The 12,898-nt window shown below is 41.3% G+C and overlaps 2 protein-coding genes across 2 annotated transcripts; one reads left to right on the top strand and one right to left on the bottom strand.

Annotated features, from left to right (window-relative positions):
- Nucleotides 1-609: 609 nt before the first annotated feature.
- On the bottom strand, nt 610-4,049 carry tmem129 (transmembrane protein 129, E3 ubiquitin protein ligase). The gene is made up of 4 exons (XM_080840166.1): nt 3,828-4,049; nt 2,980-3,454; nt 2,385-2,544; nt 610-2,158 (listed from the first exon to the last, which is right to left on the bottom strand). The coding sequence occupies exons 1-4, from the start codon at nt 4,030-4,032 to the stop codon at nt 1,904-1,906; spliced, it is 1,095 nt and encodes a 364-aa protein (XP_080696292.1). The 5' UTR covers nt 4,033-4,049; the 3' UTR covers nt 610-1,903.
- A 2,047-nt stretch (nt 4,050-6,096) lies between these two features.
- atoh8 (atonal bHLH transcription factor 8) lies at nt 6,097-12,658 on the top strand. Its single transcript, XM_080841054.1, has 3 exons — nt 6,097-7,007; nt 8,185-8,376; nt 11,848-12,658. The coding sequence occupies exons 1-3, from the start codon at nt 6,336-6,338 to the stop codon at nt 11,851-11,853; spliced, it is 870 nt and encodes a 289-aa protein (XP_080697180.1). The 5' UTR covers nt 6,097-6,335; the 3' UTR covers nt 11,854-12,658.
- Nucleotides 12,659-12,898: the final 240 nt, after the last annotated feature.

The raw sequence follows: 12,898 nt of genomic DNA, 5'->3' as shown, positions 1-12,898 counted from the left end.
ACATATGGAGAAAATCCGATACAGTTTGACAAACAATCTTAAACAATTCTACAGGATTTGGCAGCCATTCTTAGACCATCTTGCTCAATTTGATGGCGATCTTGAGCAGCTATGAGACTCACAATAGGCCACTCACCTCTTCTTTGATGTATCTTGTGTTCATTTACTAGTGATGCATCATAAATTTCATTGTCTTGAGTAGTACGCCCTGTTATTTTTGTTTGTCTGTGTGTTTGATATATTTTATTTATTTTATTATTCAATTTTATTTCAATTGACGCATTTTATGTCTGTTTGTACTTTAATACCTGAAAAAAACTTAATAAACATATTAAACAAAAAAAAAAAATCAATACCTTGGAAAAAGAAAAAACACAACAATCTAATCTGTCTGTAAGGTCTCATTCTAGCCATAAAATGAACTGAGTGGTAGGGAGCCCTCTACTAAAGAGACTCAAGACACGATCACAACAAGGCATCTTTTTTCATCTTATTTACATTTAGTTTTCTAGGAAAAAAGATTATGCATGGCCAGACACTATTGACAGAAGACAAATAACAACCCCCTGAGGTTTTGTTAGGTAGGATTGTTATAGTTATGTTATTTTTTTTAAATGTCCAATGGTTGATGCCTAATACTTTTACCAATAACTTGATATTTCATATATAATTATTTCCATTCAGTATAGTTAATATGGATATGAGAGGAAACCCCAATTCATACAGTACCCACAAAGAACTTTTTATTAAGGCAAACAAAAAGCTGTGACTGCCATTAATATTAGCCCAAAACCCTTACGTATACATACTCTGTTGATATCCTCTACGACTGAAACAAAACAGCACATATTTAGGTAAACTGTAACGAAGAGGTTTCCATCCTTCCAATGGTGTAGAATCAGGATAAAAGCCTGCTAAAGGTGTATCTATCCATGTTTTCTAACTATTTTTGAACTGCTAGCAAACTTAAGTGACTTCATCCCTTTAAAGGACACGTTAATAAAAGAACTTGTAAACAGGAAACCTCATCCCACGTTTAGATACAATCAAAGAGTTGCGATCAGGCTCTGATCATTCATTCCAGACGCTCAGTCATGTGTTTTGGCACATCCCCATGACAACAAACACTCAAGAGACACTAACACTAATTTCAGACTGCTGCTGTCACACACTAGGTCATACCTGTCCATAAGCAGTGACTGCAATCATGAAAAAAAGCCCATACCCCCGTTAAAGACACTGTATGATTGCCCCTTTCCAATGAATATACAATACTGAAAGCGATATTTCCAGTGTCTGTGCCTCGTCTTAGTGTCCAGATGTGGACACCTTTGGTACTGTAAGCCCTGTGACAACAAAACAGTTCAGTCCTTTAGTCCTCTCTTCGGCTGTGAAAGTTCAACTCATTCAAAATGAAAATTAAATTAAAAAAATCTACCACTTGATTGCACTTGATTTCTAAAAGTCTCAGAGAAGGTAGGGTAAAGGATGTTTCTAGGATGTGTGTTGTGAAATAGCCTGAAAAAGCAAGGCAAATGGACAGAAGGCACATATAAGGTGCATTATCTTACTGGTGTGATTAAGGGAAAAGATAAACAACAAAGAGCTCATAAGACATCCGACATGTGGAAATCTATTCCTGTCTAAAAAGCAAGAACTGATCCAGCCGAGAGCCTCCAACCGTCAGCGGGTTTTTTTAAGATTCATGTCCATTTTCATTGTCTTTTGAAAGTATCTTTGCATTGTCTCTCAAAATGGCATCTGAACCATCCATCCTTTCACCTATGGGTAGAGTTGAAAAAGAGCATTCATTCAAATACATGTTAGAGGCAAAAGCTACAGTTTTGAGAGGGTCTCTGGTTGTTTTTCTCCACCCTTTCACATCTCTGAGCTTTGGGCCGAGTTAGCGCGCCATGCAGACATCCAGGATGCAGAACTTGGCCCTGCAGGTGGGGCACGGCACCCGGCTGCCCAGCCACGTCTCAGGCCGCTGCTGGTCTTGCCGACTGGCGAACCACTTGCCCATGCAGGTCAGGCACCACATGGGGCGGCAGTAGCACTGTTGGCACTCGCCCTCGCCCTCTCCCTCCCCAGGACACAGACGCAGCAGCTTGATGTCGGCCATCTCCTGCATGCAGCCGATACAGGCCTCCAGCTCCTGGGCACATGAAGGAGATTTCACTACTTGCTTGAAGAATTATAATTAAACATCTATTAAGTCATCCAATGAGGTACTGACAATGACTTACAAATTCACTATTTACAAAGTCAAAAGCGCACTCAAATCCTATTCGTTACTAAAGGCCTGGCCTTTATATTATAAACACACAAACCCATTTGTAGAATCTAGTTTTGATGACTTGAGTGTGTTGTGCTGCTCTGACCTGATCACTTGTGTGTTCATAGACTTGGTTGAGCTCCACAAAGGACTTAAACGTCTCCAGAAAGAGCTCGCTCATGGTCAGGTGGATCACCACATTGGATGCATTCCTTACAGGAGCCTGCAGTTTGTCTCGTAGCTCAGTGTACTCAGTGGAATTCAACCTGGCAACAACCAAGTCAGGGATTACATGTTTATCTTCTAGGGTGAAGAACATCGTAATATTTAAAAATATCATTGTAAAATACATTAACCTCAAACATTCATCCCGATCCAGTAAAGGTAAGTGATTTCACTTTGGTATAGAAAGATATGATTTATTTTTACACAGTGACCCATTAGGGAGAAATTAGATGTTATATTTACATGATATAACTACACATAGTCTAAAGCTCGACATTGTTGATTTTGGTAATGTGCCTACTGTTAAAACAAGTGCTTATTACAAAAACGCACAGCATTCATTTTGAAATAATCCATTAATAATTCATTTAAATTAAAGGAGCCCTGTAATATATTCAGTACAGCTCGTCAAGTGTAGACATGTCGATTAACAGTGAGATCAACATACATATAAGTATTAGACAATGTGTGCTTACCTGATGTCAAAGGGCTTAACATTGGGATTGATACTGGCCACACTAAGGGTGAGGATCTGCACTGGCGTGCCTGAGTCCGGTGACAGTTCATGCTGTTTGGAGTTGGTGACCGTCAGGTGTGTGTCCTGCTGCAGGGCCACATGCACGTAGTAGGTGGTGACCTTCATGATCCAGGTGTCCGTGACGATGACTCGAGCACCGGGCGCACCAGTGGCGAACTTATCGATGCGGCGGAACTCTGTGTTAACAGAGGAGGCTACAGCTCTCCAACTGGACTGGGCTAAGGCATGGGAGCCCAGGTTCTTTGATATGGGGTGATTACCCCATTTATTTCCAGACCAGTAGAGAGCAATGAAGCCGTTCAGAAGAAAGACCGCAACGGACACGGTGAAGTACAGCTGCCATCCATTGCTTGCCAGGTAAACATAGATCAGATTTTTATCTGGTGCCGCTACACTCATACCCAAATAATACCCTGACAAGACAGAAGGAGAGAAACGTTACATTTTGTTTTTTGTTTGGTTGCTTTTCTTGTGGCTGCTGGTAACAAACTTTCGTCTTTTGACAGGTCTGATGAAGCGCCTTCCATTCCGTTCAGTAGACCAATACAACTAAAGTATTGTCATTAAAGTCAAAATATTACCTTAGATAACGTTACATTTCATGTTGTGTGGCTTCAGGTAATAAACTATCCTCTTGTGATAGGTCTGATGAAGTGCCTTACATTAAGTTCTGTACACCAATACAAGTATCGTCACTTTAGTCAAAATATTACATTCCTCACGAACATCTCATCCTCAAGAAAGCTACACAATGTAGCCTACAGTAGGTAGGACCTCAAAACTTACCAAGAGGCAGTGAGCAATGGACTACGAGGGTTAAGGTCGTTCTCCTGATATGGTACTGGACGAAACCTATGTCTTCGCTCCCGAGCCATGCAGAGAACAAATTCTGAACAGTAAAGCCTGCTGATCTAAACTCATTTGGGGTAAATACAAAACAAAATGCAAACACAACATACGCCAAAGTAAATGTCACATCGGGAGAGTCCATCCTCACAATCAGCTGTTGCCAACGCAGACTTCCGGTAAGCCACATTTTGCGGAAGTTTTACAATAAAAGTCCCACCAATCTTGATATCCCAATTACTCCCAAAGCCCGATAAAAAGTATACCGTGACCAAATACTCCTATATCATTAGCTGTCAGGTTTCCGCCTTGTAGGATAAAGGATGACAGTAGTTTAATGGCATATGTCCATATCAGTTGGACCTATCAAACGATATTGAATCAATTGTTAGAAACCTGAATGCAATTTTCAAAGAAGAAAAATTAGGAAAATGGGGAACATTCCAATAAAAAAGAAGTAGGCCACTCAGATAAAGCACAGTCGCAGACTGCAAAAGATAGTTAAAAGGTGAACAGAACAGTATAATCTCCCAAGAAGCTGTGAATAAGACAGAGCCCGCAGTTTAGGCTACATATTTCCTAGGCATAGAAATGGTATCAGATAAGAGTAAGAATACATTTATTTTTATGTCTCATCTCGCAAATATCTGTGCAACTTAAGGGTTGTTGTCACAGCCTTCATATCTCTGTTCATGCTTCTGTTCATTTTTCCCAACAATTATATAGGTATGTTATTGCCACATTGGCGTACTTCATATTCCCTGAAGATATCTGTTGCCTAGTGGATCTGTTGTCATGTTATTCTTTCACTAAATATTTCCCTTTACACTTTAGTAGCTTTGTGTGGTGAAATTAAACATGCGTAGGCTAGCCTACATTCAAAACTCACAGACAGAGCAGTAAATTACCTCATCAGAGAGACCCATGCAAGCCTGCCTGTTAGAAATATTTACTTTTGGGGTCTTGTGGAGGGCTGGCGTCAACCAGGGCAGAGTACATGCCAGAGGAATTTAATATCTGGAGGAAGCAGCAGGTCGCTGCAGCAATGGCATATTGCCCAGGAACAACTAGAGGCCTTTTTTTTTTTTTTTTTAATCCCATGTCCTCCTGCTCCTGTTGATTCTTCCACGCCGGGGAAATAGTTATGGTTTTTGAGATGTCAGTTTATGCAGCCGCAATACAATACATGCAATACAATTAGCTTAATGTCTGACGTGTTAAAGATAGGTAGAATAATTAATTTAAATGAATTTGTCTAGTCTAGGCATATTGTTTAATCTCGGTTTTAAAAATATTATTTTAAGAAACATTGGCAAAATATTTTTCAATTAACCATATTATCTGCTTCTGGAAAAGACTTTCTCTCGTTGTTGTGTCGAAATATGAACATCATCAAGATTCTGCTGAGCTCCACAAGGTGGCGCAGCAGAAATGGTAACAAACGTTTCTTGTTTCAGAAATGTACATGGCGTCCAATCAAAAGGGCCAGAATAATGTATAACACAAAGACAAGAGATACGGAGAAACAATCATCTCTTTCCGTCTGTATGACATCATTGTAATACATAATAAAGAAACATTTTAATTTAGAAAATAAATCGCACCTTTCAGAATTGTTCTCAGATTCCAATGTTAATCGAACATAGGCCTACTTTTTAAATGTAGGCTATTTTAATTTTGTGTAATTTTTAAGAGTGGTCGTGTGCCTTTATTCACAAGCAAAAACAAACAACTAGTCATTATAATGGTTGGTTTGGGCTATTGGTGTCATACACAACAACTGAATAGATTATGCACCGTTGGAATTAAACTAGGCCCTATTACATGGACTGACTGATCTCGAACCATAAGTGCCATGTCACCGATCAACAGTTTAAAGCTATTTTTCCTAGCCTATACGTTTAGCCGTTTACTATAGCTGCTGATATGCAGATTTATGACAATGCCAATCGTGTATCGGAGAATATTGCATGTCGCAATTAAGAATGTGACAAGTTGTCCGGGTGGAGTTTCGGATGTCAAGTAGGCCTATTGCTTCAGTGTAGCGGTATCATAGGCGGTGTTATTATTTGAGCACCGCCCGGGGTCGTTTTATTTTGGGCGGTCTCCTAGTGCTCGCGGCTCGCAGACTTATCTCGCCAACAGGGGCTTCTATGTAAACTGAGGCTAAACAAATACATATGAACCTCTGAGTCCTCTGAGTCCGGGCGCATTTACCAAGATTGCTGGCAATGCTGCATGGCTCCAGAAGCCACTGGGAGTCCAAGAGAGCAACACGCATCTGCTTAAGCTGCCTGCTTTGGATTTTAACATCGAACATGGGCTTGAGCACGGACAGACAGTGTCTAGCTGAGTGATTGCAAGAGAGAAGCGTTTTCTTTGTGGAATAGCCTGGGGTAATCAGCAAAGGTTAACGTTTCTCTTGGACTTATACTGCGATCATTTAAAATGAAGGACCCACATCTTCTTGATGATGGCAACTGGAAGACACTCAACGTAAAGGAAGTGTCTATGAATAAAAAGTTCAAGCGCAAATCACGGGAGCCAGTTAAACGTGTTACTGAGGTAAGAAGTTCTAAAGATGAGTCTAATTCGGACGAAGACTCGAATTCGGACCCTATGGACAGCACTTTTGTTTTTAACAGTCAGAAAAGGCTACAAGCCATTGCTTCTGTTGTCAGTGGAGAGCACATTGGGCATTTGGGGATTTCGGACACGGCTCTTGATATGCGGATAAATGCATTGCCTGCAATCAGCGGTAAGGTCAGTGCATCGCAACCCCAATCACTGTCTGAAATAGCTTCTACTAAGGACACAATTCAGGCGACATTCCCTCAAGTTGTTGGCTTTGACAATCAGCAGGTTTTTCCTCGCGAACAGAGTTTGCAGTCTCGTGTTGTCCTGTGCCAGCGCTCAGAGCGACCGCTATCCTCCGCCTCACAGGCGTCTTACATGAATAACAACGAGCCGTCGGAATCGCCGAGGAAACGGCTGGGAGAGGCGTCTGGCGTCGTCACTGAGATCAAAGCCATTCAGCAGACACGGAGATTGCTGGCAAATGCCAGAGAGAGGACCCGGGTGCATACCATAAGCGCAGCCTTTGAAGCACTTAGAAAACAGGTATTTTCCACCGAACTGACCACAGTCAACACAGTAGCCTATCACCTAAACATTAACTAAGCATGTTGCAGTGTGTTTTATTGTATTAAACCATTATGACTTTGAACAGATGTGTCAAGTGAAAGGCTTAGGTGGTATTATTGGAAGAGGAGAAGCACATGACCTTTGACATCAGACAATTAGGTCTACACAGGTCAAACTGGAAAAGGTACAGAAAGATATAATCTCAATGAACTCACATGATTCAGTAGAATTCGCGTCCCATGACAGGAGGCTGTCGATTTTTTTAATAGCTGGAGGTTATTAATGATGGCTATTAAAGTTTAAAAAAATCATGTTAATTTTCCTCATTCTTGGACTTTGCTCCGAAGTTACGTATCTTGCCTTGCTCATACTCCCTTATGTCACCTTCAAGGGGGATGCACAACAGAAGGGATGCATAAGCAGGCGTTTGATATTTTTATCAGATGAACAAAAACAAGTTATCTCTTTCACACACACACACACACACTCTGACATGAGCTGATCCTGCATTGCTTCTACATTCACAAGCAGTCTCAAACGCCATAACCCTTCCAAAAATAATCACACAAGGAACAGTTCAAAGAGTAGTGCCTACAAACTCTGGCAGTTGGAGGCAGATCACCATACAGCTAGAACTATATGCATAGACAGCTAAAGCTCTTGCTAAAAACTCTGATTCCCTTTTGGTGTGCGCTAAAAACAAAGTGAAGTTAAATGTGGTGCTAACATCTGCTGTGCAGTTTCATCCAGACCAAAGAGAAGAAGAAAGAGGCTACTGTAAGACAGACGACCCTGATGGGACATGCTTTAGGCTGTTGTGTAGAGAGAAGGCCTAAAAGCCTTGGGTTCAGTTTCAGTCCACACAATCCTACTCCATCTTAATCAATTATGACCTTTCAATAGAAAGACACAAATGTTTCATAAGTCTTACTTCATTAACTATTTTTATTAATCCAAACATGGTTATTCTTTCTTTCAATGTATGAACTAGAACAAAACAACAAGACCAATATCCCCCTTTGGGCTATGATATAGTGTGCATTTTCATAAAACTTTAGTCATCTCCTGTACCCTATCAGTACTGTATAAATCAGGGCTATGGTGGCATGTGTTTGGTGCGGCTCACAGTGACCGTCAGTCCTGTTTCTTCCAGGTGCCCTGCTACTCCTATGGGCAGAAGCTCTCCAAGCTGGCTATATTAAGAATAGCCTGCAACTACATCCTGTCCCTGGCTCAACTTGCAGAACTGGACTACACCCCGGACCACAGCAACATGAGCTTCAGAGAGTGTGTGGAGCAGTGCACCCGCACACTACAGGCTGAGGGGCGCTCCAAGAAGAGGAAGGTAATGTGTGAAGATGTGACTTGGCCTGTGTGGGTTGATCAGTGTGAATGTGACAGACCCTACAATAATAAAACACATCTAAACAATACTGGCACTTTCACCAATAAGTTGTCCCCCTCTCTGTACTTATACAACAGAGTTGGATGAAGGGGTTTGCTTGATGTGGTATTTCACCAGTTATCTGGGAGAATAACTGCAAAGGGATGGTTCCAGGGGCGGAGTGGGACACAAAAATCCACCGGGACAATTCTGACTGCACCGGCCCACCACCGGCCCACAACGTGCCCAAAACTGGCCCAACCCGCATCCCCTCCACCTCCCATATCAACTACACAAACAAACGGGCGGCTTTTGATCATTATTGTTAGATTTAGTGTTGATGTGTGGGTGACAGACATGACAGTGACAGTGACAGTGTATTTGTATATGTACATTTATGGAAATACGGAACAAATCGCGTCCCGTATTGGCTCAACTGTTATGCTAATTCGCAACAATGTGTCCTGTCAACTCACTCGCATTTAGTTGACGGCTGGTTGAATAAATCCGTAATTCTTGTACATTTTGATGCACTTTCCTCCAGCATCCGCCTCTTTTTCAGTCTGGCCTTTTTGCCCCCTCCTTTCTCCTTTCTCTTATGTCCCTCAATCAGGTCCACTTCACCTGCTCTCTCTCGCTGATAGCCGCTAATTTATCTCCCTAGGTTCACTTGATAAAGGCACAACGATACGCATTTCCCATGAGGCAATTTGCTCCGACCATTCTACATTCAACAAAAAACGAATTCAATCGCTGGCCAATTTATATTTGTGGTCATGAAAGTAGCCTAATGAAGCGTCTGAATAAAAAAGAATTAGGCTATATCAATATAGGAGGCTAAACAAAAATCAGAAGGTTGGATTAATGGGAGTGAGTTTGACACACACCATAGATGTGATGTACAGAGACAAATAGAGCTATAAATAGTGGTTGGACTGCTGAACTACAGAACTGTCAGAGAACTTAGAGATTTTCACGGGACCATGATTTGACGTACATGTAATCTCGATGGGCCGCTCATGAATTTGACACGACGGCTGCGAAGGCCGGTCTGCAGGCTGGTTCTCGATAGATTATTGGCCGACCGGCCTACCGGGAAAAATCCCGGTCCTCCCGATGGCCACTCCGCCCCTGGATGGTTCATTTCAGAAAGATTTGAAAGTCCCTTGACTCTGGACGTGGCACTGCAGCTCATGCAAGAACATGCATAGTTTCAGGGAGAGTTTAAGGGGAATTCATCCCTTCAAGTCACTCTAAACCAAAGGATTCCATTTATCCAATTTTTCATATAAAATATTAAAATATTGAGGATTGACTTAATGTACCTCTTAAGCACTTTAACAGACTCAATGTTAGACACAGTAGAGAACAACTCAATCAATAACACATTTCAGCGGTACTGTGCAGCATGACCAAGACACCAAAGAAACCCCATAGTGGCAGTTAGTTTGTAAAGTCTGTAGTGTGAGAATGAAACATTGTTGTCCTGCTGCAGAGGAGCACGAGGGAGAGGAGAGCGTTCCCATCTGGGGTACACAGCCCTGAGGCTCTCAGTGTCTGCTGCTGATTCTGATGGGTTCTGTCAGACTTGGTGGCACGAACTCCAAACCAGATACTTGTGCTGTTTACCTCTTTTGTTTTGTCTATTTTATATCTGCGGACAGCGTAACAAAGCTGGAGTAAAATATACTCACCAATTAGGCTGTGCATTCCTCTGCTTAGTGAGGAGCCCATTAAATTAAATCATCATCAACTTGGGTTTGAAAAGGAACTGGGTGTTCAGCCAGCTCTTTCCTCCCCAAACAGAGGAGAGAAGTGCCTCGGGTAAATAAAGAGGGGTGACTGATGCCTTTGTGTGCACTTTTATGACACGGGGAGTCATGTAAACCCAGGCTGAACTTCCTTCTGAGCTCCCCTGGATCCACATGGTTAGGGGACTGGTGGGTAGTTGTCATTCCTCATAAATCAACAGGTCTTTCAAAATGCATGCTGAAGACCCCAGCAACCACAGCACCATGATGATTTAGCCCATAGATTTTTGGCAATTTTTTGGGAATATCTTCAAATGTTGGTGGTAATAGGTTTATGTTTGCATAGAGAATGTGAAAAGAAACAATCTCAAGTAAACATAGATTTTAAATGTAACACAAATTGTGCATTAAAATCTATCAATAAATGGCAACATGTAGCATGTTATGAGTTCGGCATAATGTTAGTCTGGCACTTTTAGCATTTTTTTTTTTTTAATTTTATTTACATGCAATCATTTTCTTAAAAGAGTAAGGACTGCTTTAAACATTCTTCATTGCCTCATTCATACATTTTTGTAAAGGAAAATCCATTTAAAGTCCTCCTTAACATGCTGAATGTAACTCCTGTGTCTCCCTCATGCACTCTATGTGTGTGTCGGAGCTAATGTGTTCCCCTAGCATAAGCGCATTCAGAAGGAAACTAGCTGAGCTGCTGCTTTTTTTTCCTGGCAGTCCCAGACACCAGATGTTCGTAACGCTAGTTGGGAAGTCCTGCTGGCGCCACTCAGGGCAGAGGGCAGGGTGAAGGCACGCGAGCAGGATCCCAGAGAACTCACTCACTGCAGGAATTGGCACATTCCCCAGCCCAGTGCTGGCACATTCCCCCGCTGCTCCCCTCCACCATCTGTTCCAAAAAAACACTTTGAAATGAAAAACACTGATCATCACTCTCGCAGGATACAAGCACTGAGGAGCAGCTGTTACAGAGGCCGGGAGAGAGAGAGAGAGAGAGTGAGGGAGAGAGGGAGGGAGAGAGCGAGAGTGAGGGAAGGAGAGTGGGAGGGAGGAACGGGGGCTCTGTGTAAGAAAGAAATCCCTTTGTCAGAGCGAGCCAGTGAGTCTGAGGGGAAACTTGGTGGAAAAAAACACTGTTTTCTCAGTGAAGCTTGATTAGAAGACATTCAGAGCTGGACTCCTGGGCTTGTTTTAAGTGAAGTTTTGATCTGAATTATGAAACCACTCACACATTTTTCACCCTTCAAAACTGGCTTTAAAAAAATAATAAGCATTTCATTAATTTAACATTTGAAAAGTTTGATTATTATAATTGTTCATGGCTATAATCATAAGAATTGATGTACATTCATACCTGATCAACCTGTACTTAAAACTGCATATGTTTATACACAATATTGTTGAGAAAACTAAACAAACAAAACATTCCATCTTTTAACTTTGGCTGCTTTCCAGCCTCTTTGAAAGGCCTGAAGAACTCAAGCTGTCCTATGAGAATCCACCCTCAGCCTCACCAAACTATTCTGTCTAAAGAAACGATGTTTCACATTCGTCCATTTGGAGCCACGCTCACTTCACACCTGTGAATTCTCTGTTTGTTTCCCATGTAACCAAAGCAGCAATGCTTTTCTGAGGTCTGACATATGCTTTCATTTTTCATTGGCAGGAATGAAATGAAGAATGGATCTCTTATGGCATCAGAAGGAGCGGGGAGGATTTAATCTTAGGAGACTGCAAAAGAAAGACTTCACTCAGCTCAATACTTGCGGTCACCTCCATACTTCCTCAGAGATCCTCCATGTCACTATGGAGATGAATGTAGCAAGCACTTTGTCAAATGAGAAGAAGCTGTTGTGGTCTTGATGTTAATTATCTTTAGAGGACAATAGCACCATACATTGGATGTATACTATGTACAATCATCCTGGGCTGCCCATTACAAAGTGTTGGGATTAAGCAACTGAAGGCATCTGATGCTAAAGTAGCCAAAAGACTGTATATTATGTTGCAGAGGTGACATCATCATTGTGGGTGACTTAACCCTGCCTTAAACTCAAACCATGGACAAGAACTCATAACTGAGTCATAGATGGACTACAATACAAAACATCGAAACTGCCTTATAAAACTGACTATATCATATATAATAGATATACTAGACAGCTTTTGTTTTATTTTATTTGCTCAGCTTGGATTGGAGTCTCCCATCTGTAATCTGATACTCAGTCAGTTCAATCTGCACAACCACAGTGATGAAGACACGGCAGACATGAGAGGGAACACTCTGTAATGTGAAGATAATTTAAAAAGGATCATTTGTTTTAACTAATGTTAAGCATTTAACAACCCTGAATAAACAGTACAGTATATGTACATTAAAAAGGAATTGGGTTTATTTAAGATACTCTCGCTGAAAGAGAGTAAATGCTCAAGTTTAGGTATACATTTTTTTAAACATACCCAGACCAGAAATGACTCATATTTCTAGGCCTCCATGAGAATATTTATTTAAAGAATAGAAGTCAGTAAGTTACAGTGTTTATTATGGGATGAGTTCTTTTATGCCAAATAATTATTCAGTAAAGGTTTTCAATAAGCTATTTCTTGCATTATTATTATTGGCAACATTTTCTGAAAGGTGGTCTATGTTAAAATATACTGTATTGTTTAAATGTACAGTCTTCTTACATATTGCTTAACCTGACAGAGAACTCAGC

The sequence above is a fragment of the Sprattus sprattus genome (assembly GCF_963457725.1).
Source record: "Sprattus sprattus genome assembly, chromosome: 6".
Taxonomy (NCBI): Eukaryota; Metazoa; Chordata; class Actinopteri; order Clupeiformes; family Clupeidae; genus Sprattus; species Sprattus sprattus.
The sequence above is the reverse complement of the archived record's forward strand: the minus strand, read 5'-3'. Positions and strand labels throughout refer to the sequence as shown.

What these genes read in the sequence shown, in the direction of transcription:
- atoh8 (XM_080841054.1), top strand. Translation starts at nt 6,336, where the DNA reads ATGAAGGACCCACATCTTCTTGATGATGGCAACTGGAAGACACTCAAC. An exon ending in TTGAAGCACTTAGAAAACAG is followed by an intron (nt 7,008 to 8,184) that starts GTATTTTCCACC and finishes TGTTTCTTCCAG; the next exon opens with GTGCCCTGCTACTCCTATGG.
- tmem129 (XM_080840166.1), bottom strand. Translation starts at nt 4,032, where the DNA reads ATGGACTCTCCCGATGTGACATTTACTTTGGCGTATGTTGTGTTTGCA. An exon ending in CCATTGCTCACTGCCTCTTG is followed by an intron (nt 3,455 to 3,827) that starts GTAAGTTTTGAG and finishes CTGTCTTGTCAG; the next exon opens with GGTATTATTTGGGTATGAGT. An exon ending in GTTAAGCCCTTTGACATCAG is followed by an intron (nt 2,545 to 2,979) that starts GTAAGCACACAT and finishes GGTTGTTGCCAG; the next exon opens with GTTGAATTCCACTGAGTACA.